The following is a 27,175-nucleotide window of genomic DNA, read 5'->3' as shown; positions in this document are numbered from 1 at the left end:
TGGTGAAAAAGTTGTCAGCGAAGATGGCTGTTGTGGTGGAGGATGACATGGTACTGGCCAGGACAGAGACAATCTGGCTGGTGGCGCCCAAGGCTCTTTGTTCAGGTGTCAGGGGGACACCATGGGCCTCCAGCGTAGTCTTGCCCTGGTATAGGACCATGTCATGGATAAATCCATCCTCGGAGGCCCTGGCAAACAACTTAAACCCCCACTTGTCAGGCTTGTTTTTAATATACTGCCTCAAGTTCCCAGCTGTCTTCCCTTTGAAGGCAACCATCACCTCATCCACTGACTGCTTCGGGGTCTGCTCCTTACTTCTGAAGGCACTGCAGAGGAAGGTGAACAATGGCCGGACCTTGAAGAAGCGGTCAGTGGTGCCAGGGATAAGGGTGTTGTCATTGAAGTGGATCATCCTTCTGAGCAGCCTGAACCTCTTTGATGACATGATGTTGGCAATCTGAGGAACCCTGGTGTCCATGGCCCAGTAGTCATCTATAGATGGCAGTTCTACCATGCCCATGTAGATGAGAATTCCTACAAATTTCATCATCTCATCCTCATTGGTGGTGAAGGTGGTGTTAATGTCCTTTTGACTGGCGTACAGGTTGGTGTGATAAGTTATGTGGCTAATGAATTGTGGGGTAAAGTATCTTAAAAAGTACACAAAAGGTTTCCCAATAAAGTTGGGAGCAGAGTGCTGGTACTCAGGCAGAGGTGAATTTCTTAATTTGGTTTTCCTCCAGGTGGTGGGTCTGGGTTTGGGTTTAGTGGGACCCTTAGCTTGCGGTATAACCTGCTCATCTTGATCTTCATTTTCATCCTCATCTTCCCCATCCTGAAGCACCTCCACTGCAGGCTGCACATGTCTCCTCTTGGCAGGAGGACTCATCTCACTTGTGGTGGGAGTGTCCAGGTTGTGGCTGACTGGAATGACTGTATGATCTGGTTGAACTGTAAAGTGCCTTGAGATGACATGTGTTGTGAATTTGGCGCTATATAAATAAACTGAATTGAAATTGAATGTAATCAGGATCGACCTCCACATCATCTTCCTCATCCTCTTCGTCATCGCTGATGGCAGGGTTGGCTGGAACAATCACAACCGCCTTCCTCTTTCCATAAAACATGTTTGTTGAAATCTGCAACAGAAAAATATTATAATTATTGTATATTTTTATTACTGCTACTGTCATTATGTGGATAATAATATGCCATATACTTGAAAAGCACTAAAACTAGTCATAATATCACTTATTCAATATAAACAATTAATAATATAAATAATAATACTATTAAGACATAAAATAACAGTTAAGTGATACAAAATATAATACAAAAACATCCAAAATCACTTATTTTCACCATTTTTAGCTATATAATCTTTAGAAGTGAGATATATATGTGAATAAATCATTATAAAAGCTTCTAAAAGCATCAGATAAGATTCTAATGTATTATTTGTTGGTTATAATGCGTGTTTGGTAAACAGAAACTCAAAAATGTGGCTTAGAAACAAAGAACATATGAGTTAAAGTAGGCGAAACTGATGCAGGTCTGTTTTTACTTGTTTTGGGCATATGCACATATATGTGCTCCCTGTTTTTCATGCTATGATTTCGCCAATTTCCAAAAGTCTCACGAAAAAAACATGTCTGTCATCATTTAGTACAACTTCTCAACCGTGTAATGTGAAAGTTTAATAAACTTACCATGGTTAGTTTTGGAGAGCCGAGTGAAAACGCTAGAGAAATCAAGCCGCGAAGTGGTGATTTCCTGCTCCCGGGAAAACACTGACGTTTCGCGCGTCACAGACACGCGCTGATTGGTCGAACGGCGCAATGGCGCGAACCGTAACAAGCTTAGTCCCTGCTGATTGGCTGGGCCAAATCACGTGACTCCACAAGTATGCGCGAGGCCGCAGTGACGTCATTTAGAAGGTCTCCGGAAGTGCTCAAATATGGTAACTTGCCCGATAAAGGGTTAAGAACCCCATCCTGAGAGCGTCGGCGCTGGATTGGGGTGGTATGGAGGACAGCAGCTTCAGACATTTACCTCCCGTGGAACCGCTGCTAGCTTCTCACCTGCACCCATCACAGAAATCTACAGTTGCAGCGGCAGGACCCACCTTTCCTTTTGAAGCGGATTCCTTTCCATCTGCTCTAAATGAGAAGAACTACAAAGTGGTGACTGCATCGTGAAAGAGCTTAATGCCTCATCTTTCCTTCTCTCTTAGCAAGCTACAGGAGCTACAGGAGCAGATGACCGGTGCACCAAACTCAGGTCTTTGGGAAGAAGTGGGCGTGGTGACAGACCTCTGCATGGTGACAGACCTCAGGTTTTTTTTTTCATAAATCGCATTTTTCAGCTCCTCCACAGCATTATCCTTAACCTATATTTGTTCTATGGTGCTCTTCACCATAGTTTTGTCATACAGGTTATTTCGGGTAGAAGTGTTTACCTTTGTTGTTTTTTTAAAGAAAGGGCTATGATGGAAGTCTTAGTTAAACAAACAATAGCAGGAGGACAAAAAAAATTGTAAGGGATTAGTTAAAAAATATCTAGCCTTTATTAGTAGGATAGCTCTTTTTTATCAGATAGGGGTTGTTTGAAAGAAGATAGCCCTTAGAAGAATGAGAATGAGAACCAAAAGACAAAATCTGACTCAAGTGTTGCTGTGATTTTTTCTACATTCCTAAATCTAAAAGTTACAAGTCAATCAGTCTTTGTAGCTTTAAATTCACTATCTGATCACATTGTTTTTCAGGTTTTATTAACAATGTCTGCATTCTTACAATAACGTGTGTTTTTTTTTTTTCTGTTTTTGCCAAGGTGGACTACAGTTAAAATTTAGATGGCTTAAGCCCATAACTCTGTGGAAATCATTTTTCAACCTGGAGAGACTTCCAAGGAGAGAAAGGAAGTTTATTGACATGAATAAATGTTTTTGGTGGCCAGACACTGAAAAAAGACATGATGAGTATGGGCATTATGGGCAGATTTATGATAATAGAGATGTCTCCCCCAGGCCTGAACATTGATGGTGGAATGTAGGTAGACCAGGGTGGTGAAGGGGGTGGAGGTGGGTTGCAGCTGGATGACCTTGATGAAGATTATTGGTTGATTAGGATGCTCGGAGAGCAGGAAAACTGGCAGATGTTGATCTGACTGTTGCAGCAGTCTTAATCTTAAGCTAAAACTTGCCGGATCTTTTATGTTAGAAATAAACCTTGGATAAATAAACTGTAGTCGACATTTCCTTTTCCAGTTCAGTCAGGGTTAAAGATGTAAGAAAGGAATGAAACACTTACAATTAATGTGTTTATTTATTCAAAGTTGCTCCGCCTATTTAAAAAAACATCTGCAGACAATATAATTTATTTCACAACAGAATAAAAAATTATAAGTACATCTTTATTCTTTATTATTATTATTTATCCTATACAAACATAAACATAATTTGGAATGACGTTGCAGAAAAGCTCCACCAAAGATTTCATTGTGAAAGGTCACATAGAAAAAAAAAGAGCAGAACTTATACTGCTGCAGAACATGTTAGATCAGGATTAAACTGAAGTCTTTCAGAAACTGATGATCATAACATAGTACTTCTCACTTTGTCAAAGATCTGGTGAACCCTTGCTGCAGGAACACAACCTTCCCTTACAATACTGATGATTCCTGCGGAAACAGTTAGTTAGTTGAGTTAGTTATGCAAAATGCCAGGGCTGAATCTGGAACAAATTAATCATGAATGTCTGCAAGTTTTACCTTCATCAATCCTCAGACAGTTGACCACAGTGGAAGCAACAACCTCATTTGAGCCACCATCACAGAGAACCCCTTGGATTTTGTGCCCAAGTCGACTAGAGTAAATCAAAGCATTTCACACAATTAGAGCTCTGATGGAACAACATTATTAGTGCAATAAATTACACATATATTTGACACATTAAGTAAAGGATTTTCCCAAGTTGCAAATTATTAAAATGAGGCCAAGTTTGCATTATTGAAATGAGTTTTGATGTTTGTTGTAAGGTTACTGCTTTTTATGTATTGCAATGGGATGATATAGTTGATGGGCTATTCTGTATGTAATATGCTTATGTATACACACACACACACACACACACACACACACACACATATATATATATATATATATATATATATATATATATATATATATATATATATATATATATATATATATATATATATATATATATATATATATATATATGTGTGTGTGTGTGTGTGTGTGTGTGAGTGTGTAAAATATGCGTCTGCTAAGACATGTAAAGCAAGATATTCCACTAGCTTCATGGAGTACAGTGTCTTACTTGATGACCATGCTGTGGTGGGTGCTGTCTGGTTCTCCACTGGGATTGGCTGATGTGATGGCAAGTGGTCCAGTCATGTCACATAAGTGGCAGGTCACCGTATGATCAGGGACACGGATCATGATGCTGTCCCTGGTACCAACACGGTCATAAGCTGCTCCCACTCCTAAAAAAATCCAAATTATTTCTCATTATTTGTCTGTGATAACATTGTGAACATTTTCTTTTTCATGCAATTTTGAAATGTTCTTATTCTGACTAAATCTTTTTTTAAAAAGCCAGGAAATTAATGAATTAATTTGTTAGAGATGTTACCAAGCTGGAAAAGCCAGTCTCCTTTGCTGACGATGCAGCTGATGCCTCCTGGATAAACATTCCTCATGAACTCCCACAGCAGAGGGCTGAAAGGAGGCTTGGCTGCCACCAGCTGCTCTACACTGGAAATGCAAATGCATATAGGCTTCTCTGCTGGTCGGTCCTGGAAAAAGGTCATGTTATAATAATACCACAATAGACAGAGACTTCAAAAATGTATATTATCAGTACACTTTTTTTTACCTTAATGTTGTAGATTTTCTCAATTGCCTGGGGATTCTTGCAGGAGGCAGCCAGAGCATACACAGTGTCTGTGGGAATACCGCACACTCCTCCGTCGTCCAGAAGCCCAGCTATTCTTAACAGGCCGCTGGTGTGGCGAGAGCTGACCACTGGACAGGGTGTCTCCTGATCTAATTCTGATTTATTTTTTTCCTAAAAGCAGAAGTAATACAATGCATGTACTGAATGTACTGAATGATTTATGTATTCAGGATCAAAAAGTCATTGGAGTATTTACCTTAAAAATGGGAGGTCCCATTGGCAACACTCTTGTTGAGAAAATGCAGTTAATCAACGAAGCCAAAGTTCCATATATGCATATGAGAGACACCAATGCAAGCATAGCTACTGTGAGGGGAAATAGTATCAATATGTGTACATTGTAAGGCAAAGCTAATAAAGATTCATTAGGATAATAAAACAACTTTTGGTATATGAGGCTCATACTAACTTACTTTCAAGCTCATACGGCAGTTTGTGCAGAGTGGAGAGAAGGAAGCAGACAAGAACCACCTCCATGAGTGTAGTTAGAATCAGAAGAACCAAGTTTTTATAGGCAGCTGGAAAAGTTAACAAAAGATTATCAAACTAGTCAAAAGAAAACAATGCACAAACATCTAAAATTGAAAATGATGTGATAAAACTTACCAATCAATATCAGGAAAGCATTAATAACCAGGAAGGCGATGGCTCCTGCTGTAAAACCATAATCTGCCTCAGTGGAGAACTCAAGCTGGTTACCTGGAGAGAAAAATAACTTGAGATGCAATTCCTGGTAAACAGCATCAAATGTTGGCATGCTTGTTTTATAAATGCAATAACATACCTGCAAATCTAAACCATGTCCATGTTGCCCAGACAACCACATAGATTGAGGAGATGACTGATCCAAAGCGGCCGCCTCCTGTCACTTGCAACCTGCTGACATAGGCTTGGATGATGGCTCCAGATATCAGGACCCAGGGGATGGTCAGGTGCAGGAGGGAAGGGTTCAAACTCATCTTTCTTGAATGAAGAGCTGACAGAGCTGTAACCCCGTTTAGAAGATAGAACAGAGCATCTGAGGTCTGATCAGTTTGTGACAGCACATCCTGATCTCCGTGTTTGGATCTACATCCTAAAGCAGTTTTCAATTTCTCAGAGGACACTGGCTGAGGTCCTACAGGTATGAGAGACTTTTCTGCAATGGTGTTGATGAGACGGGTGAAGGTCCCATAGATAGAGACTGCAGTGAAGAGAGAACAAGCTACACCAAAGAAGATGTAGTAACCCTGCAGTGGGATCTGAGGGATTGTAGAGATGGTGAGAAGGACAAAGAACAAGTTATGGATCAGTTCCAGGACATCCATGTTCAGGCTCCCCACACAGAGCACCAAGGCTGCCGCCACAAAGAACCAGTCTCCTACCATTGCTTCCCTGCCAGAGACAACTTTACTCTCCTCCACTATTAGAACAGACACAACAAACTCATCCCAAGCTTTGATCAGCCAATATGTGGCATGGAACCCAAACTTTGTGGTGTGGTAGCAATCTTGGCGCAGATGGGCATAGTAGCTGGAGAACAGCTGGGCAACTGAGATGATTGAGACCCATGCAACCCCTAAGCCAAATGATTTCATGTACCCAAAGCTGTAGAAAGCAAAGATGAATGGAGCAATGGAGTCACAGAAGTAACCTAGAGCCATTGGTTCTGCATATTTTGTGTTTTTCTTTTTCTCTTGACCTCCACTCTGGGCTTTTCCTGTGTTGGGGGTCCCTAGTAGAAGAACATTAAAGAGAGGGGTCCCAAAACCTTTCAGGGCTAGACGCTGAGTCAGACCTTTGATGAGAAGAGCAGCTGAACCATAGATGGCAAACATCAAAATTAGTAACTCCAGAACCCCAGAGACTATCAGAGCCCAGGAGTCTGCTGCCAGAGCAACTGCTTCAAAGATCAAAGTGCCTGTGATGGCTCCAAAAACAAAAGGCATGATGTAGTTGACTGTGGCAGAGCAAAATGCAAGAAGAAATGAGAGCAGGATGTAGGGAACTAGCCCAGCAATGGCTGACTCTTCTATGGACAGACATAAGTAGCACTGCCTGGAATCATTGAGAGACATGTTGCTCATCATGTCAAAGGATGAATTGCTCAGCATCTGATCTGTTGTTGATGTCATATTTGGATTTTCAGACAAGGCACCATAGTAGATTCTGGTTGCACCATAACTGCCCCAAAGAGCAGCATAGCCAATGAAAGCAGTACCGCTCAGATGGTCGTATTTACGGAAGGAGAGCAGTCCAGCCACCAACTGGCAAACCCCACCAATCAGGATGAGATGTACACCTGGAAAATGGTTGCAGAATTGGGTAAGCTACCTTCTTGGTTCTTTTAACTATGCTTTCTCTTATCAATTATCACCTAATTTTACCTGCAAGAATGTTCTCTACTCCGACTGGAGCTTTGCCATTGTGAGCTGTATGGAAGTTCTGTAGTAGTACAAGGAATGCACTGATCCCATTTGACAGCATGCCTAAAACTCCTGGTTCCCCATAGAAACTGGCAGGAAACCCATCTGATCCTGCCATGATGCTTTTTTTCTTTTCTGATTGAGTACATCAAAAATAATACATAAATATTTTCTCTGTTTATAAGTATCCACATTGATCATACAACATTGTGTTTCATTGATTCAGCTTTATACCTTTGGATTGAGGATTCACAGTTTTAATTATGATCAAAATTATATTGCTTTTATTCGTATTTCCACACACTCAGTATAGAATATATGTTTTATTTTCTTTGAAGAACAGTGATTGGTGGATTAATATAGTGCCTGTTTAATTCTAAAATCACTTAATTTTAATGAATATCTTCCACAAAATATTTGCTAAAAAAAAGACAGCTGAAAAAACGTAATAGTAAAATGTTATGTTAAATGTGAGTTTACAGGTCATGGTACTTTTGTTACTCATAGCTGTTTCAAACAACCTTACATTAATTACTCTTAGTCAAAATAGATAATATACATGTCACATTAACAGATGAATGGTCTTTGCTTTTCTAATCAGTGGTGTTAATATAGAATCACATAAACCTTTGAATCTATTGATCAAAGTATGTTTTCATATTTCATACCAAAGAAAAAAATTGTTACAAACAGCATCACATAAAGAAACAAAGCCTTACTTGGTTAGGATGCTTCTAGATGAAATGCTCTGCTCTTCTTATGCAGAGATGCAGGATTGGCCCATTTAAGACTCTGCTGAAGTAGGAGGAGTTCCAAACATACGTCTTTAGCTGATTAACATCACACTGACAATGAAATTACTGTCCATCAATGGATGTTTTAAGGATAAATGACACAGAGAACTGGAAATTCCCACCCCCTTCCTTGTTCTTAGGTAAGTTTTGGTACCTGGGCTATATAAGGTGTCACTCTCATCATTCTGACACTCAGCTAAGAGTGTAGAAAAAAGAGTACTAAGGGGACTTAGGTTTTTCAAGAGAGGTTAGAACGCAATATAAAAAAAGAAACGTAGAGGGCATCATGTTCAAGCTGCAGGTATAAAAAATATTTACATAATTTATGAATACACTTAAATGTTTGCTATTATAGCTGTTTTAAAAAAATTAAACAAGCTTTTAAACAGACTTTTTCTATTTAGGCAGAAACTGGCTAGACAGTAGTACAGGTGTAGAAATGTTTGTTACTATAATTCCATTGTCTTCCAAGGCAATTACTTCACCTCACCTGTGTCTGGTGGTAGCCAGAAACTATTCAGATAAGCTTTTCACTTACGTAACAAATGTTGCGTAAAATAATTTTTATATTTTTCTGTTTCACTTCCTCAGAAAACAATCAGACCGATTCAAGCTGCAGGTAGAGTCTACAGCTCTGCTGTGAAAGGTGGTTTTTTTTTGTTTTTGTTTTTTTTTTTGCTCTGTATAATAGCAGCTTAGAATATATTGAACATGGTTTTTCAAAGTGCATAACAGCTGAATGTTTTTGATTCTTAAAGGAACAAGTGCAAATATTCAGACAATAGCCTTAATGTTAATCTCAATTATACCAATAAATGTTTTTGTATAATTTTATACCCTAAATGTTTGCTTTTTTAACAGTGCAAAACAAAATATTCTACTTTTGATAGAGGTTGTGAACTTTGTTTATGACATCTTAATTAACTATGAGAAAGCAGATACATTTATTTGTGTTATATTTCCCCTCAGCAGTGTTGAGAAGCCCAGCTCCTGAGGAGACAGTCACTGCAAGTTTTGGGAAATTTATCAGTGAGGTTAAATCTGAGCACCTGTCCCCTGTGGTTCTTCACCGCAGTAAAAGGATGGTGCTGGACAGCATTGGTGTGGGTCTCATCGGTAGCACTACTGAGGTGTTTGAAATGGCTCTACAGCACTGCAAGGTGAGACAAAGATATAATATTGACTTTCTAAAATGTTTTTCTTTTTCCTTAAACATGAGCTTTTTAATTTACTGCTTTAGTTACGTAATGTGCATATTATTTTTGTCTATGCGATGACCAGGTTTTCTGAGCTGTGAAGTGTGACTTGAAACACACCCCTGCACCTTAATTAAAAATAGAATTTTACATATATTCAGATATTTTAGTTCTGATATTTTCTTTTGGTGTTGTTGGTTTTTTTGTTCATTTTGTTTTGTTTTTTATTTTTGTTTCTTTTTTTAGGTGAGTACTAAATGTTAAAGTTTTATACAGATATCACTGCAAATTATGGTTCACTGTCTTTTCCTTTAACTTTAGCACATGTATGGCCCTGATCACATCAGCTCAGTGTATGGACGCAGGGGCACAAGACTCTCCCCAATATTGGCAGCTTTTGTCAATGGAGTTGCGGTGGGTGTGGTTATGACATACTATTTTTGCAAATATTTGACAATATTTGTTAAAAAAAAATTAATAAATAAATCAGACAAAAAGCATTGCAAGCTCAAACAGTAAAATGTAGAAGTTTTTATTTTTTAACCTTTGGCAAAGGTGTCTAACATTACAGGTTTTGATCCTGTATGACTAAATCTACAAGGAAAAAAATAAATACCCCAAATTTATCACTAAGAACTACTTTATTTATTAATTACTAAGTAAATGAGAAAATAAATAAAATAAATAAAACAGTACTACCTATTCATCTCTTATATTTTTCAGGTTGATTTATAGCTGTCTTTATTCTTGCAGACTCACTCCATGGACTTTGATGATACCTGGCATCCAGCGACTCATCCATCAGGAGCCGTCCTTCCTGCTGTGTTCGCTCTCAGTGACATGATGCCAGCCAGCAGGAAACCCAGCGGCCTTGACTTCTTACTTGCATTTAATGTTGGCATTGAGATCCAGGGCCGCCTGATGAGGTTCTCCAACGAGGCCTGCAATATTCCTAAAAGGTCAGTTCCTCAAAAGATGGATGGATTAGAATATGGTCTTCAATTTTTTTATAGCTAAATTGAATCATATGTACAATTTTGTACAACATGTATAATTTTTCCTGACATTGTTGATTAAGCTAAAGTGTGTGTAAAAAGTTTCTTCTGTCGGCCATAAACGATAGAGACGAGTTTGGTGTAGCTGTAGCTTTTTTCTTTACTAACTGCCGTAACGGCTGCTCACACAGAATACAGGAACCGGTGACGTCACCGAGCATACAATACAGTACGGTGGCCAGTGTTGGACAAACAGTGTATAGTCATTTCTGAAATGATCTACATCTTTTCCCTTTAGCTAATAATCTAAATTTACAGAACAAGAAGAAACAGAAAAACTTTTTTTTTTTTTTTTTTTTTTTTCATTACCACAAACCGATCGAGGACTGGTCCTTCATCTTCGTCTTAAATGTAACTGCACTTAACAGGTGTGCCCCACTAACTAGTGGGTGCACATAGCAACCAGGGATAACTACTGAAGTTTAACGATGCTGGCAGAAACAAATGAAGCATTGCACTATCTGGTAGATAACCTGCTGGGATTCATCAATACTGTAATAAACATATAAAGAGATAAACAGTATAATACATGACAGACAATACTGTATAAGTAACATCCTTTTTTTTTTTTTTTTTTTTTTTTTTTTTTTTTTTTTTTTTTAAAGCTTTTTACAAATATTTTGGATTGGGTCTGCAGGTGCGACCCGAACGAGTGGTGTATAGTCCGCCATGCAGGATGGGGGCCTGCGGAGGTAAGTCAGGAGTGAAAGGGGGTGGTGGGCTTGGGATGTTGGGCTTTGGAGCGTGGTGTGCGTGTGTCGTGTCCTCCATTGGAGGAGGGATGGCAGCCCGCCGTGGGCTTGGGGCGTCGTGCTCCGATGTGTGTCGTGTTGTGTCCCCCACTGGGGGACAGCCGGCGTCCTGCCACCCCGGGTCGTGGGGCTCGCTCAGAGGTGGCGGGGGCTCTGCCACAGGGAGGATGTGGCGGCGGTTTCTCCTGTATGTCTTGCCGTTGGCCTGGATGACATAGGATCGTGGCTCCTTGCACACATCTGTCACAGTGCCAAGTTTGTTGTAGCCTCTTTCTGTTTGCATGCGGACGACCTGTCCCTCTTGGAGGGGCTGCAGCGCGCGGCTGGACTTGTCATAGTGACGTTTCACCGTCAGTCTTTTTTGAAGGAGGTGTCTGTGGATGTGCCTGCAGTTTCTTGCGACGGGCTGTAGCAGTGCACTGCTCACTGGGATATCAGCACGAGTCTGTCTGGACATGAGGCGTTCGGCTGGGGACCCCAGCATAATGTCACGGGGAATGTTTCTCAGGTTCAGCAGGTTAAGGAAGACATCAGATCCATCTCTGTGAGACTTCTCCATGAGTTGCTTAGCACTCCGTACGGCCCTCTCTGCAAGCCCGTTTGATTGTGGAAATTCGGGGCTGCTGGTGGTGTGAGTGAAGTCCCATTGTTTGGCAAACTCCTGGAACTGCTGGCTAGTGTATTGGCGACCGTTGTCAGTAAGCAGTATGTGTGGCACACCATGCACAGAGAAATGTCTCTTAATTTTTGTTATCACTGCCGCCGATGTCATGTCGTGTAGGAGGTCCACCTCAAACCAGCCAGAGTAGGAATCCACGAGGACCTGGTAGTGCTTCCCGTGCCAATCAAAAATATCAGCTGCCACTGTGGACCATGGGAGCTCTGGGACGGGGTGTAGTGTGAGGGGTTCTTTCTGCTGATGTTGTGCAGTGCTGTTGCAAACCGTGCATGAGAGTAACTCCTCTGCGATGTCCTTCGACATATCGGGCCAGAAGATGACGCTTCTGGCTCTGCGTTTGGTGGCGTCGACACCCGGGTGGCCCTTGTGAACGATGTTGATGTACTCTCTCTGTAGGGTGCGGGGAATGACTGCTTTGTGGCCTTTCCTGATGACACCATCCTCCACACTGAGCTCGTCTCTGAAGGGAAAGAAAGGCGCAATGGAAGCCTGGAGTTGTCCTTCTCTGGGTGGCCATCCTCTGTTGATGACTCTGCTGAGGGTTTGCAGCACTTCGTCCTGCTCCGTGTGCCTTTTCAGCTCCTCCAGACGGGCCGTGGAGATGCACTCGACGGTCATGACTTCAAACTCCGTGGCCTCGGACTGGCTCTGTGGGGTCTTTGTGCATGGAGCTCTGGAGAGGGTGTCTGCAAGATACATGTGCTTACCCTTTTTGTAGACCAGGCTGAAGTTGTAGCTTTGCAGGCGTAGCAGCATCCTCTGTAGCCGGGCAGGGGCGACGTGGATGGGCTTCTTGACGATGGTGACCAAGGGCTGGTGGTCTGTTTCCACTATAATGGGCTTTCCGTAAACATAGTCTCTGAATTTAGTGCAGGCGAAGACGACAGCCAGCAGCTCTTTTTCGATCTGGGCATACCGTGTTTCGGTGTCGGTAAGGGAACGAGACGCGAAGGCTATTGGTCTGCCATGTTGTAGACATGCAGCACCTAGACCATGGGACGACGCGTCACAGGTGAGTGTGACTGGCTCCTCAACGTTGTAGTATGCTAAGACTGGAGGGCTCGACAGGCAGGCTTTCAGGCGGTCGAAGGCCTCTTGGTGCTGCTGAAACCAACACCAGGCTGTCTCCTTGTGTGTGAGCTGTCTCAGGGGTGCTGCAATCTCGCTAAGGTTTTGTATGTACTTGCCGAGGTAGTTGACCATGCCAAGGAACCGCTGCAGTGATGTGACATCCGTGGGAACCGGCATGGCGCTGATGGCAGCTGTTTTTGTAGGATCTGCCTTAAGGCCTTCACAGGTGAAGATGTGTCCCACATACGATACCTGTTCTAGTCGGAACTTGCACTTTGCAGGGTTTAGCCTGAGGTTGACTTCTCTTGCACGTGTGAGGACTTTTTCTAGATTGGCATCGTGTTCGGCGACAGTGCGTCCGCCAATGATGATGTCGTCGACAATGACTGAACATGGGTAACCTGCGAACAGCTGTTCCATTGAGCGCTGAAACACTTCACTAGCAGAATTGATCCCGAAGGGCATGCGCAGGAACCTGAAACGCCCGAACGGGGTGCTGAACGTGGTGAGCATTGAGGATTTCTTATCGAGACGCACCTGCCAGAAGGAATTTTTTGCATCTAGAACGGAGAACACAGTGGCTCCTGCCATCTGTGCCGCCACTTCTTCCACGCTGCGCATTGGGTGGTGGGGCCTCTTCAATGCTGTGTTGAGGTCCTTTGGATTGATGCACAGCCTGATCTCATTCTTGTCCTTCTTGTGTGCCGCCACCATGGATGAGACCCAGTCAGTTGGCTCGGTGACGGGTGTTATAACACCTATACGCTGCATGCGCTCCAGCTCGTCTTTGACTCTCTCTCGCATGGCGACAGGTACGCGGTGGGGGGGGGCGCACTACAGGCTGCACATTGGGGTCCAGTTTCATGGAGTACACGACAGGAAGTTTGCCCAGTTCGTCGCTGAACAGCTCGTTGTACTGGGCTACTATGTGAGAGCTGAAGCCTGTGTTACCTTCCACGCCGACTTGGTGGACATCAGGGCTCATTTTGACTATGCCCATGTTCTTGCACGCCCTGAAACCTAGCAGCGGTTGCACCTCCCTGTCCACCACATAGAAAGGCAAGGGATGGTGCTGCTCCTTTAGGCGACATGGCAGCGTAACCATGCCGCTGGTTTCGATCCTGGTGCCCCCATAAGCGATGAGACTGACAGCTTTCCCCTGCTTGACTAGCTGTTCTCCATCCGCCACTGTTTTATAAGTCTTTAGTGACATTACATTACATCTCGCCCCTGTATCAACTTTCATTTCAAGACGTGTGTTGTTTATGTCCACGGTGACAAATCCCTCATCCTTCTCTGCTGTCACGGAATCAACACTGTTCACTTGGTTAGCTATTTCTACACCATCCACATAGAACGTCCCGTCATCATATGACGATTCAGCCACCTCGATTTCATGTACAGATCTTCTAGCAGCTCTACCTTGTTGGCTGTGTGGTTTGGATCTGCAGCAATGTTTGTAATGGTTGGATTTCCCGCAGCTGTGACACTGTTTTCCAAAAGCAGGGCAGCTTTCCCGCTTAGCTACATGGCTGCCTCCACAGTTTGAGCAATTTGTGGTCTGTGGAGTGTACGGCGGCTTGGGTTTGGCTGAGCTACCTGGGGCTGGCTTGACTGCGTCAACGCTGGTAGCAGCTGTTGCTAGCGTTTTGCTGCTTTCCTCAGTCATCTCGTGGATTCGGGCGATTGAGATGGCTTTTGCCAGAGTAAGCTCGCTGTCCCTTAACAAAGCTTTCCTTAGACTGTCACTGGTCACACCGCAGACGATGCGGTCACAGATTAGCTCGTCTGTTATCTCTCCGAAATGACAGCATTTAGCTTTGATCCTCAGATCACTGATAAATGATTCAACAGTCTCACCTTGTCTCTGGTTTCTTGTATGAAACTTGTGTCTGTCCATTGTCCTGTTGTTTTGAGGGTTGCAGATTTCAGCAAACTTTCTTTTTAGGCATTCGGGGTCCTCTCTGGACTCGGCGGGAGAGACAATCCTGAACTGTCCTTCGCCGTCGGGAACGCGCACCTCTGGGGCATAGACGAACGAGCGCTCCCGCTCGATGGCCTCCGGTCCTGCGATGTTGAGGAGAATGTAGGCCTGGGTTTTGGCCGGCTTGTCATAATGTGCCGCGGCAATGAAGATATCATACTCCCTTTCAAAAATTCGCCAATTCTCTGCGATATTTTCGTTAAAAACAAGGGGGTCGGGTCTGCGAAAACCATCCATCACGGGGAAGAAAAGGGACCCACCGATGTAGCTGTTGTAGTAGCTAACAAACAAAACGCCGCGTAACAACGGACTATACTGTACTCATGCGGTAGATAAAAATAATCCCGCCGGCGAGAAGGTTCGTCCGGCTTCTGACACCATGTAAAAAGTTTCTTCTGTCGGCCATAAACGATAGAGACGAGTTTGGTGTAGCTGTAGCTTTTTTCTTTACTAACTGCCGTAACGGCTGCTCACACAGAATACAGGAACCGGTGACGTCACCGAGCATACAATACAGTACGGTGGCCAGTGTTGGACAAACAGTGTATAGTCATTTCTGAAATGATCTACAGTGTGTAAGGCCTTTCATAATCGTATAGTGTTTTTCCACCCTACAGCACAGAAATACAAGGCTATTTTTCTTACTAATGTGTTTGAGTTGTGTTTGTCTCTGGACTGTGCTCCTTTTGGCTCACTTGGCTAACTACAGCTATTTTTGTTTACACTGCTTCTTCTTGCAACGTTTAAAGCTGACCCAGGGTTCAGACAGGACAGCACTGTCATAGAATTATGCACACATTTCCATAAAGTTAAAGTGTGATTGCACAGAAAATACATTAATACCATAGAAAATTGATCATAGAGGCTTGCCTTTTGAGAATATTAGGCATATATTTTTCATTGCATCTTCATGTTTTTATTTTCTCTTATATCTTAAACTATAAATATTGGGCACAAATAATTATGAGATGCCCCTAGAATTTAAAATAGTTATACTGTTCATTCACTTGATATTTAGATGTTTGTGTGTCTTTTATCAGGTTTCATCCTCCCACTGTTGTTGGTCCTATGGGAAGCGCAGCAGCCTGTGCTCGCCTCTTGTCTCTGGATCCCTCTCAATGCAGTCATGCTTTGGCTATAGCTGCTTCTCTGGCTGGAGCCCCGATGGCTAATGCTGCCACTCAGTCTAAACCCCTTCACATTGGTAACGCCTCACGTCTTGGACTTGAAGCTGCCCTCTTGGCCTCTAGAGGCCTAGAGGCCAGTCCTCTGGTCCTGGATGCTGTTGCAGGCGTGGCGGGCTTTAATGCTTTTTATGAAGATTATGTGCCACAATCTTTAGATTCCCCCAATGATGGCCATGCATTCCTGTTAGAGGAGCAGGACATGGGCTTCAAGCGCTTTCCTGCTCATCTAGGGATGCACTGGGTGGCAGATGCTGCAGCTTCTGTCCATAAGCTTCTTGTTGGAGTTGGTCCTGGAAAGTTCTCGTCAGATCAGGTCCAGGACATCTTGCTTAGAGTCCCTCGGTCTAAATACATCAACAGGCCTTTTCCTAAGTCAGAGCATGAGGCCCGCCACTCCTTCCAGTTTAATGCCTGCACTGCTCTCCTTGATGGTGAGGTGGCCGTGCAATCCTTCACCCCATGGGTCATGAGCCGCCCTGAGCTGCATGCTCTGCTGAACCGCGTTCGGCTGGAGCATCCCAATGACAACCCTGCTAACTTCAACAAGATGTACGGAGAGGTTCAGGTGACACTAGTAGGAGGAGACATTCTGAAGGGACGCTGTGATACCTTCTATGGTCACTGGCGCAACCCGCTGACCAGTGAGAGCCTGAGGAAGAAGTTCAGGAGCAACGCAGAGCTGGTGCTTCCATCAGAGAAGATCGAACGACTGATTGAGGTGGTGGACGAACTGGAGAGACTTGAGAACTGCGAGGACCTGCTTTCACAGCTGCAATAAAAATGCATTATAAATTCATAAACAATAAGTAAGATACTTAAGAGAAAAAGCATATGAAAATGTGTGTCTTTCAATATATTACAGCTGCTTTGGAGTATGTATAAGGTTTTCTGCAGTTCTTATATAGTAATATGTAGATAATGTAAATTCAACAAATGCTTGGTTTTGGGTTTAGATAGCAAACTTTGGCCTAAAGTATGTTTGAAAACTAATTGTATGAAAAAGGTATCTGTTAAATAGAGATTTTACAATGTCTTCTTGTAAAATAGAAGAGCTTTTCAGTTTGTAATAAAAAGAGATAAATAATAAATATAGTGCTTTATTGAGTGAGTGAACAAAAAATCTATTTTACACTTTGCATTTCTGCAGCATGTGGACATGGTTTGAAAGATGCTTTAAAGCAGGCATCCCCAAAGTCGGTCCTCGAGGGCCGCTGTCCTGCAGGTTTTAGAGGTATCCCTGCTCCAGCACAGCTGATTTTAATTGAAAGCTGATTAACAGGCGTTTGCTCAACTGCAATCATCATAATCAGCTGTGCTAAAGTAGGGAAACCTCTAGAACCTGCAGGACAGCGGCCCTCGAGGACCAACTTTGGGGATGTCTGCTTAAAAAAAATTGTATAATCCAAAGTTCTTTATTTTGCATTATGTGGGAAAGCCATGAGTAAATAAGGAGCAAGTCAACAGAATGCAAATGAAGAAAAACAGCACAACAATATTTTTTTTATTTAGAAATTAGCAATATTTTTTAAATTTGCAACTTGAAATTATAATGAAACGACTCAATGCACCTAATGACATTTTTTGGGGATTTATAAATGTAAACTCTTTGTTCAAACTAAACAAAACTTTTTTTGGTTCTGTGCAGGCTTTTGTTATGCATTTTAGCCAATATTCAGGGTTCAAGAAGTAAGGGTATGGATAGTTTTCTAGATTGTTCTAAATGAAGGGCAGTTCCATCTGCAAATTTGTGCTCATGCTGTAAAAAAAGGATAAAAACTGAGGAAATTATAGTCTGCTCTAGTTTTTAGCTTCGCTAAAGTGTGGTATGTTTCACAATTTTTTTTTCTTTTTTCAAAATAACAGTTTGCTTCTGAAATGAAAAATACATTGCTCCAGCATTACAATATTCAGAGGGACAGCCTCTGAGCAGTGTGTGCAGACTTGAGATAGGAGCTGAAGGTAGAGGTTTTCACTCATCGATGTGTGTTAATACACTGCTTTACTGTATGTGTAATGGTATCCAGTACCATCACTTCCAAACTGTACCTCTCAGTGAACCAGGACTTCTGTTCAATGAGTTGACCATACCTGTACCTTTCCTGTATCCAAGCCCCTCCTGACCGACCTTTCAGCAGTTTACAACTAGAAGACAGCTTTTTGATATAAAATCCATCAAAGAAACCTATTGTTAGAAGGCTAGAACGTAGGACCTAGTATTCAGGTAAGACAGACAGTGGGATAATTCAAGCTGTTTTATTAAAATACAGATTACTGAAGCGGGCCGTGGATCTTCAGCGGCTGTGGCGGGGCACCGCCCATCACTGGAAACTCTGGTTAGAGAAAAATACAGATTAGTGACTGCAATAATCAGATGTAGGATGATTATGTACACGCAAGCCACTAACCTGGTTAAACAGTTCAGTCCAGTGACCAAAGAACGGGGATGGTTAGAGCCAGTAGACTGAACCAAAGCAGCGCGAGCTGCCAGAAAGTTACAGACTGTGAAAGCCTGCAGAGCTGACAGGAGACAGACAGGTAAAACTGACAAGACAGGGGGCAGGCAGGCTCAACGGTCAGAAGGGGAAAACGGGTCAGGATCAGATAATCAGAACCCTGATAGACAGCTCTCTTTAACAAAGGCTCAAAAATTATCTGGCACTGTTGGCTGGGAAACCTGGACCTTAAATAGGAAACTGGAATAGGTGGATCCGATGAGGAACAGGGTAGAGCTAGATAGTAGAGACTGACACGGGAGTGGATTTTCACTCCTGTCCCGTCACACTCCCACAGAAAAATATTGTGTACCGTCCCGATCCCAGGCTAGAGTAGAAATCTAAATCCTGTCCCGTCCCACTCCTGGTGAAATTACTCCCACTCCCATCCCGCTCCCATTCAGAATGACTCCCGCTCCTGCACCACTCCCGTCCTTGTTGTCTTCAATAAGATTTCTGCCAATACATTGAATCTGAATTTCTATGAAGGTTTAGTTAAGTTCCTGTTTCTAACTGTAGTAACTGTTGGTCCCTCCATTGTTTTTAAGCGCAGGTGAAAAACTCAGAGCGGAAGCACTGTTGGTTTTTGGGTCGTGTAGTTTTTTTGACTCGCATTATAGTGTAGGCTTCAAGGAAAAAAACTACAAAATGGCGGCGCCAGTACTAGATTTTTTTCTTTCTATTTTATTTTATTTTTTGGCATCGATCCTAGGTTTTTTAGTTACTATTGGTTTGCTCCCGCTCCCGTCTGCTCCCGTTAATGTTTAACCTTGTACCGTCCCAATCATGTGATCGTTACTAATACTGACTCCCATCCCACGGTAATCCCACGGGAATCCCGTGACCCCTGGGATTCCCGAAAAAATGTCAGTCTCTACTAGATAGTTGCAGGAAATGAGCAATCAAGCCAGCCATCAGCTCCAAAATCATGACGCCTATTGCTTTTACACAAAATGTTTTCTATATGTTCATTTGGTTGTAGGAGTTTAGGATGAATGAAGAAATGCCAAGGAAAAAAAGTTATCACGGCTGTGATGTTTACATAACTCTAAAAGGGCTCAAACAAACCAGAATGATAACAGCAGCACTCTGAACAGTCCTTCATTACCCAAGAAAATAGAGGTCAGACTCAGCATTCTAGCATTACAGGGGAATCTGATGGCATATTTTCAGGTAAAAGCCAAGATAGGGATGTTGCAAGCTATTTGGGTCCCTGAGCACAAATACTGGTTTTCCCACCTAGAAAGGAACAGTAATATAGCAGTTGTAAGTTTTATTTTTTATTTTTTTTACTTAACGTTCTGAAAACACCTGCAATAAATAAGAGGAGAAAATACAATTTTCAATGGACTAAGTAGCTCTAAATATTTTTTGAGTGGTGCCCCCCTACAGGAACTTCTGAAAATAGCACTGTTGCAAACACTGACTCTCCTCTACAAGCCGCTTTTCCTTAGCTACAGCGCCCTCACATCCTAAGAAGCTGGATGATGTAAATAACAATGTCAAAAAAGTTGGAGGTTTTTTCCTTGAAAATATTTACTTTTAAACATGTCTGCCTTAGAGTAACCAGTGTTTTAAATGCCCTGATAAGGTGATTCAGCCTCTTCATGATTTATTGTGGCACACTGAAACTCAACCACTTTAAAGTTAGAATGGTAACCCTTGAGAGGTTAGCTCATAGACTTAACAACATTGCCAAGTCTGCATCACATTTCATTGTTGCAGCTAACAGAAATGCCTTTCCCTAATTCCCTCTTGTTGGAGCCCTTTCCCAATCTGTTTCTCATTTCCTTTTCCTTTCCTGATCTGAGAAGGTTTTCTTTGCCGTCATTTTTGCTGGCTATACCATGTAATAAACCTCATGTTCTCTACTCACCTATGGGTAGAGCTACACATGGATGTGGCCACTGAAACAAATGGATTTATTTAAGGCTGTTGAAAAGCTGTTTGTCTTACCATGAGATGAAGAACATAACAGCAACACTGCAACAGTAGGATATAAAGTTTCAAGTGTAGAGTGGCTTACTTACTCAGTCTGTGGCAGATCATGCTAAGGTTAAAAAAGATTATGAGAAGGGCAGTACACACAGAGCACCAATTTATGCCAAGTGCCATTTATTGACCAAATAATTTGATATATGCCTCACATGAAGGTAAAGGCTATGTTAAAGGTTATGCAGTTTTGCTTTAATCAATTCACAGAAGTAACATTAGCTGTAATCATATTGTTAATGTTACTGACAGTATTTTAACAAAAACTCCAGGTTAGATACCTTACAAAATATAAATGCCACCTCAATATGAATGAACACAGACTTCACCAATCCAATTAAAGGATACTCATTCCTCTCCAAAGTGTTTTTATATTTGAGTTTTGTATATATTTGTCCAATATAGCTATTAAATATGCATGAGACAGGAAAACAGATTTTTGACATAAATTTTTTATCGTACTCAGAGAATTAGCTTGGGGTTATCATAATCAATAAAATGATCCTAACAAGTAGAAGAGTGCACGAAAAACAAAAATACTAAAAACATGAGTGAGTGATGTATCAGAGCAGCCAACCATTACACCATTGGTTACAAATGGCCAATTAAAAAAATGAATGAACAGAGATCTTCACTGGAGAAGTCTTGATCAAGTTCGCTCAAAACATTGAAATAAACTCTCATTCCTTTAAGGCAAGGCAAGGCAAGGCAAATTTATTTGTATAGCACAATTCAGTACAGAGACAATGCAAAGTGCTTTACATGATTAAAATACAGGAAGATAAAACAGAATCAAAGCAAGTAGGAAAAAAATAAAAAAAGAAATAAAATAAAATAAAAAATAAAAAAATGCAGAAAAGGATATTAAAAACAGTTGGATTAAAGAAAACATGTTTTTGTTGAACTGTTTAACTAGAATAGTCGAAGGCAATCCTAAACAAATGTGTTTTTAGTCTTGATTTAAAGGAACTCAGGCTTTCCGCACTTTTACAATTTTCTGGAAGTTTGTTCCAGATAAGTGGAGCATAGGAACTAAATGCTGCTTCTCCATGTTTAGTTCTGGTTCTAGGTATGCAGAGCAGGCTGGAGACAGAAGACCTGAGTGGTCTGGAGGGTTGATACACCGATAGCAAGTCTGTGATGTATTTAGGTGCTAAGCCATTCAGAGATTTATAGACTAACAGAAGTATTTTAAAGTCTATTCTCTGAGATACAGGGAGCCAGTGTAAGGACTTTAGAACTGGGGTGATGTGCTCTACTTTTTTAGTCTTAGTGAGGACACGGGCAGCAGCGTTCTGGATCAGCTGCAGCTGTCTGATCCACTTTTTAGGACGACCTGTGAAGACACCGTTGCAGTAATCAATTTGACTAAAAATAAACGCATGGATTATTTTTTCCAGATCATGCTGAGACATTAGTCCTTTAATCCTGGAAATGTTCTTCAGGTGATAGAAAGCCGACCTTGTAATTGTCTTTAAATGCTTTTGGAGGTTCAAGTCTGAATCCAGCACTACACCTAGACTTCGGGCCTGATCAGTGGTTTCTAGCTGAAGCGACTGAAGCTGTGTGCTAACTTTAGATCTCTCCTCTATTGGTCCAAAGATTATTACTTCAGTTTTGTTTTTATTCAGTTGAAGAAAATTATGGCACATCCAGGCATTGATTTCTTCTAAGCATTTCCTCAGTGCTTGAATTGGTTCATAGTCACCTGGTGACATGGTGATGTAAAGCTGTGTGTCGTCTGCATATTTATGGTAGCTGATGTTGTTGTTTTTTATTAACTGAGCAAGAGGGAGCATGTAGATATTGAATAGGAGGGGACCCAGAATGGACCCTTGGGGAACCCCACATGTGATTTTTGTCATCTCTGATGTAAAGTTGCCTACTGACACAAAAAAGTCCCTGTCCTTTAAGTATGATTTAAACCAGTTGAGAGCTGTACCAGAGAGGCCGACCCAGTTTTCCAGGCGCTCTAACAGGATGGAGTGATCTACAGTATCGAATGCTGCACTGAGGTCCAATAGTACCAGCACAGTGGTTCTTCCGCAGTCTGTATTTATACGGATGTCATTAAACACCTTGATAAGTGCGGTCTCTGTACTATGGTGAGCACGGAAACCTGACTGGAACACGTCAAGGCGGCTGGTCATATCTAAGAAAGTGTTTAACTTTGAAACACAGCTTTTTCAATAATCTTACTGATAAAGGGGAGGTTTGATATGGGCCTGTAGTTCTGGAGTAGTAGTTTGTCTAAACTGTTCTTTTTCAGCAGTGGTTTGATATTTGCTGTTTTTAGGGACTGCGGGAAAACACCTGACAGAAGGGACGTGTTTATTATCTGAGTCAAATCAGACGCTATGACAGGCAAAACTTTCTTAAAGAAAGCTGTGGGTAGAACATCAAGGCAGCAGGAGGAGGAACTGAGCTGCTGAATGATTTCCTCTAAGTCTTTATAGTTTATTTGGCTGAATTGGGACATTTGGTCAAGATCAATTCCAGTTGGAGACAACTTTGGTACTGAACTTGATATGGATGTATAAACTGATCCTCTGATCTTTAGGATTTTCTCAGTAAAGAAATTAGCAAATTCATTGCAGGCCCTGGTGGAGTGGAGTTCAGGAGCCACGGACACAGGAGGATTTGTTAGCTTGTCGACTGTGGCAAATAAAGCACGAGTATTATTAATGTTCTTGTTAATGATTTCAGAGAAGAAAGATTCTCTTGCATTTTTCAGTTGTAAGCTATATCTGTAAAGTCTCTCTTTATAGATGTCATAGTGAACCTGGAGTCTCGTCTTTCTCCACCTGCGTTCAGCTTTTCGACAATCCCTTTTTTCACTTCTAACTGCTGGAGCACTTCTCCAAGGAGATTTTTTCTTTCCGGAAAAGACTTTCACTTTAATTGGAGCAATGCAGCTAATGATGTCTGAGACTTAAGACTGAAAGTTATCTACTAGCTCATCTACTGAGTTGCACCCCAAGGTTGAAGTAGCAGAGTAAGCTTGAATAAAAGTTTCTGTGGCATTTTCCTTAAAGGTACGTTTTCTTATGATGTCCCTTTGGCTAAATGAGTCACTGGAAATGATGCCCTCAAAGGTAACAGAAAAGTGATCAGATAGGGCAACATCAGTAATACTGACTTTAGAAATCTTCAGACCTTTAGTGATGATCAAGTCTAAAATATGTCCCTGTTTGTGCGTTGGTTGTTTAACATGTTGAGTTAAACCAAAGTTTCTAAATGTGTTATACAGTTCTTTTGCACTTCTGTCTTCAGGGTTGTCAACGTGAAAATTAAAGTCTCCCACAATAATTAAACAGTCATAATCGACGCATATCACAGACAGGAGGTCACTAAAATCATTAAAAAAGTTTGACGTGGACTTAGGAGGCCTGTAAACATTTAGAAACATAGTTCGTACAGGGCCCTTTACCTGCAGAGCCAAATGTTCAAAAGAGTCAAATTTTCCCAAAAACACCTTTTTACACTTCAGTGATTCATTAAACAATGTTGCCACTCCTCCACCTTTCCTTTGCTGTCTGCTCTCGCAAAGGAAATTGTAGTTTGGAGGAGACGACTCCAACAGAATATGTGCTTCATTAAGTCCATGTAACCACGTTTCTGTTAAAAACATAACATCAACATTATTGTCAATAATAAAGTCATTAATTAAAAGGGTTTTTCCTGACAGAGATCTAATGTTTAATAAAGCCAGTTTATATGAATTAGTGGTTGATGTCTCTGTAGCAGGCTGCATCTGACAGTTTATGACTCTTAAGTGTCTGTTCCTGTTTGTTCCCATTTTGTTTTTCTTATTTCTGCCACGTATCATCACAGATATTCCATAAGCTCCGGTAGAAGGCCCTAGCTGATGCTGGAAACTGTTATGTCTGATAAGCTTGTTGCCAGGGCCCGGTGTGTATCACGGAGAAGTTATCTGAAGGTCCTGACGTTCTGTGATATGTAGAGGAGGATCTGGGGCTCTGCTGCTTTTAGGATATGCTGGTTTTTTCACATAGCTGAGGCTTTCGGAATGGCTATGTGGAGAGGATGTCAACTGTAGGCCAATCTTGAAAACTTTGTTCATGTTATGAGAAAATTCCAGAAAAGGAACATCTGGGCTTTGTGGGGGAGAGGGGGAATTGGGTGCAGTCTGGACTGGTGTCTGTGAGGATGGGGGTTTTTGGTTCTCTTTGGAATTTAAAGGGGAGTCCTCTTTTTGTCCTGCTGAGATCTGGGATGAAGTTAAGGTAAAGGAAACGGACCGTAAAATAAATTCATTGGCTTATCAAAAAGTTAGCTTCAATATAAATGTTCATCTAACAGGAAAAATAGCTACATCGAAAACATCAATAACGAATATACTGCAAACTAGGGGTGTAAATAATAATCGTTTTGTATCGATGCATCGATCCAAAAGCCGACGATCCGATGCATCGACACGTCCGCAAGATAATCGATTAATGTTTTTTTTTTTTTCCTCCGGTCTATTTTTATCCATTTTCTCCTGGGCGTAACTCTCCTCCCTCCCTCCCTGCGGTGCCGCTAAACTTATTTTGCCCTCCTACCGCGCTTCCTGGTTATACTCTTACAGCAGTTTGTTGCAGCAAGCTTCACACAGACATTTTTAAATTATGCTCAATATTGCAGCGTGGTCTGAGCTACACGCTGTGGGTCTAGATACGGCCGAGGCGGCGAGGAAGTGGGGGCGAGTTTAGTCCGACGACGGAGGGACAATGGGGCAAAAAGAGCGGAGATTCAGCTGGAAAAAGGCTCCCAGCGTTCTCGCGCCCCTCGCTCTTCTAGCGGGTCAAACTTCACGAGTTGTTTTCCGCAATTTCGGTCATAAAAACAAAACAAGCCGCCCTCCTGTCTGGTGCACTGTTTGCGGTCAGCTACAATCTGGGAGAGGAGCAGCAGAGCGTCTCTCAAGGGGTCGGTGACGTCAACACTCTGGAGCCTTCTTCTTCTTCTTTTTTTTAATGGCGGTTGGCAAACAACTTATAGGTGCATTACCGCCACCTTCCAGAATGGAGTATGGACCAGACAAACTATTATATTCTCTCCCTAAAATACCCGTTCTTCTTAGAAAATTAAAAATACTACCAAAAACTACATCCCCAGATGACCTTTGAAACAATTCCCTTATATCTAGTTTACTTTTATTCCTGTCTAACTCTCTACACAACATCTCTCTTTCCTGAGTATATTTATTAAATTCTAAAAAAATATGTTGGACAGTTTCTTTGGAGCCGAGGTATTGCATTGAACTCATTACACTGATATTGTGCAGTATTTTTACAGTATTTTTTGATGCAGCTTTTCTACTTCTGTTATTTGCTGTTGTTTCTAAAGAAAATGCATAACGATATTACAGCTTTCATTGATTTATTTCTAACTTGAAACTTTGTTTAGCCTGTAAGGTGTAAAAAAAAAAAAATAATAATAATAAAAAAAAAATTAACCGATTAATCGATTAATCGAATCGAATCGAATCGAATCGAATCAAATCGTGGTGTATTCTTAAGTATCGAAAATAATCGAATCGTTGGGTCAGGAAATCGATACTGAATCGAATCGCCATGATGGATGTGATTTACACCCCTACTGCAAACCCATAATACTATCACTTTGTTTTTGTCACCTGTCTTTGGACAAAGCGGCTTGAAATACTTATGCGTGCAGAGCTGCTTGTGTGAAGGCATAGTTGTTTTAATTATGTATAATTGAATGACTTTGAAAATGGAAATAGTAAAATCTTATTCTTCTATGATTAAAGAACAGCTCAACCCAACATTGACATTTTTTGCTTGTAAACTCTGTACATGGATGTCCCTGGCATTATTTTGACACTTTACTCATCATTTGCTCCACTCCTACTTTTGAATCTATAATTGTTTGTTGCCCTCCTCATGTTTAACAAGTGGACTGCATCTTAGTTTAAATCAGTGTTGGAGTTGGCACCAATAATATTGCATCCATCCAAATTGATTAAACCGGTAAGGACTTTTAAGCCAAAGTGTGTCAGCAGTTGCAATGATAATTTCTGTCAATTTCAATTCAGTTTCAATTGAGTTGATTTATATAGAGCCAATTTTCAACACATGTCATCTCAAGGCACTTTACAATTCACCAGATCGTACAGTGAAATTGATTAAAAGTTTTCTAAGGAAAACCAGTTGATTGCATCGAATCATTGACTCAAATGCAATCCCTCACCGTCTTTCCTTGTCCTAATAGTTCTAGCAGTAAGGGATAAGAGAAGAGGACGCAAAAACTAAAATGATGTAACTAGACTATTGTCACTGTGCAAATGCATCAAGCCCTTTAAAATAAAAGGCCTGGAGAGAAGGTGAGTCAGAATGTAAAACAGCTTAAGAGGCTAAGGGGCTGTGGGAGAGTGAGAAAAATGAATAACAGTGACAGAAAGAGGAAAAACTTCAATAAAAAGAATCTAACAAAGGATAACACAAGGTACTTGAGAATGAACTAATGACCTAATTAACAATAACTTAACTAAAATGGAAGTACATACAACAGCATAAACTGCAAGTGTTAGGATAATTATCACTGAAGATGTGTGAGTTTATCA

General features: G+C 41.5%; 4 protein-coding genes across 5 annotated transcripts; 1 reads left to right on the top strand and 3 right to left on the bottom strand.

Moving 5' to 3' along the window:
• Nucleotides 1-3,470: 3,470 nt before the first annotated feature.
• Nucleotides 3,471-5,492, bottom strand: LOC119792525 (threonylcarbamoyl-AMP synthase-like). The gene is made up of 7 exons (XM_038299190.1): nt 5,393-5,492; nt 5,176-5,285; nt 4,899-5,090; nt 4,656-4,818; nt 4,341-4,506; nt 3,769-3,863; nt 3,471-3,678 (listed from the first exon to the last, which is right to left on the bottom strand). Exons 1-7 carry the CDS (start codon nt 5,454-5,456, stop codon nt 3,593-3,595), a joined length of 876 nt encoding a protein of 291 aa, XP_038155118.1. The 5' UTR covers nt 5,457-5,492; the 3' UTR covers nt 3,471-3,592.
• A 28-nt stretch (nt 5,493-5,520) lies between these two features.
• Nucleotides 5,521-8,223, bottom strand: LOC119792447. The gene is made up of 5 exons (XM_038299067.1): nt 8,104-8,223; nt 7,346-7,519; nt 5,764-7,260; nt 5,586-5,678; nt 5,521-5,525 (listed from the first exon to the last, which is right to left on the bottom strand). The coding sequence occupies exons 2-5, from the start codon at nt 7,500-7,502 to the stop codon at nt 5,521-5,523; spliced, it is 1,752 nt and encodes a 583-aa protein (XP_038154995.1). The 5' UTR covers nt 7,503-7,519; nt 8,104-8,223.
• Nucleotides 8,224-8,378: 155 nt separating this feature from the next.
• LOC119792524 (cis-aconitate decarboxylase-like) lies at nt 8,379-17,190 on the top strand. 2 transcript variants are annotated; one of them, XM_038299189.1, is made up of 6 exons: nt 8,379-8,479; nt 8,770-8,824; nt 9,151-9,338; nt 9,696-9,788; nt 10,128-10,333; nt 15,956-17,190. In XM_038299189.1, the coding sequence occupies exons 1-6, from the start codon at nt 8,465-8,467 to the stop codon at nt 16,878-16,880; spliced, it is 1,482 nt and encodes a 493-aa protein (XP_038155117.1). In that variant the 5' UTR covers nt 8,379-8,464; the 3' UTR covers nt 16,881-17,190. The 2 variants fall into 2 exon arrangements, with proteins under 2 accessions (XP_038155117.1, XP_038155116.1); XM_038299188.1 differs by having other exon boundaries at nt 9,148-9,338.
• LOC119792522 (uncharacterized protein K02A2.6-like) lies at nt 10,989-13,452 on the bottom strand. The gene is made up of 2 exons (XM_038299185.1): nt 11,250-13,452; nt 10,989-11,182 (listed from the first exon to the last, which is right to left on the bottom strand). Exons 1-2 carry the CDS (start codon nt 13,442-13,444, stop codon nt 11,029-11,031), a joined length of 2,349 nt encoding a protein of 782 aa, XP_038155113.1. The 5' UTR covers nt 13,445-13,452; the 3' UTR covers nt 10,989-11,028.
• Nucleotides 17,191-27,175: the final 9,985 nt, after the last annotated feature.

Source organism: Cyprinodon tularosa, unplaced genomic scaffold (genome assembly GCF_016077235.1).
Source record: "Cyprinodon tularosa strain WSP-4 unplaced genomic scaffold, ASM1607723v1 ctg42, whole genome shotgun sequence".
Classification (NCBI taxonomy): Eukaryota; Metazoa; Chordata; class Actinopteri; order Cyprinodontiformes; family Cyprinodontidae; genus Cyprinodon; species Cyprinodon tularosa.
Note: the sequence above shows the minus strand (reverse complement) of the source record. Positions and strands in the feature narration are given on the sequence as shown.

What these genes read in the sequence shown, in the direction of transcription:
- LOC119792522 (XM_038299185.1), bottom strand. Translation starts at nt 13,444, where the DNA reads ATGCTCACCACGTTCAGCACCCCGTTCGGGCGTTTCAGGTTCCTGCGC. An exon ending in GGGGACACAACACGACACAC is followed by an intron (nt 11,183 to 11,249) that starts ATCGGAGCACGA and finishes GACACGACACAC; the next exon opens with GCACACCACGCTCCAAAGCC.
- LOC119792525 (XM_038299190.1), bottom strand. Translation starts at nt 5,456, where the DNA reads ATGGAGGTGGTTCTTGTCTGCTTCCTTCTCTCCACTCTGCACAAACTG. An exon ending in AGAAAATCTACAACATTAAG is followed by an intron (nt 4,819 to 4,898) that starts GTAAAAAAAAGT and finishes ACCTTTTTCCAG; the next exon opens with GACCGACCAGCAGAGAAGCC. An exon ending in AGACTGGCTTTTCCAGCTTG is followed by an intron (nt 4,507 to 4,655) that starts GTAACATCTCTA and finishes GGATTTTTTTAG; the next exon opens with GAGTGGGAGCAGCTTATGAC.
- LOC119792524 (XM_038299188.1), top strand. An exon ending in CTTTTGTCAATGGAGTTGCG is followed by an intron (nt 9,789 to 10,127) that starts GTGGGTGTGGTT and finishes TTATTCTTGCAG; the next exon opens with ACTCACTCCATGGACTTTGA. An exon ending in GCCTGCAATATTCCTAAAAG is followed by an intron (nt 10,334 to 15,955) that starts GTCAGTTCCTCA and finishes GTCTTTTATCAG; the next exon opens with GTTTCATCCTCCCACTGTTG.
- LOC119792447 (XM_038299067.1), bottom strand. Translation starts at nt 7,502, where the DNA reads ATGGCAGGATCAGATGGGTTTCCTGCCAGTTTCTATGGGGAACCAGGA. An exon ending in AGTAGAGAACATTCTTGCAG is followed by an intron (nt 7,261 to 7,345) that starts GTAAAATTAGGT and finishes ACCATTTTCCAG; the next exon opens with GTGTACATCTCATCCTGATT. An exon ending in GACATGGTTTAGATTTGCAG is followed by an intron (nt 5,679 to 5,763) that starts GTATGTTATTGC and finishes TTTTCTCTCCAG; the next exon opens with GTAACCAGCTTGAGTTCTCC.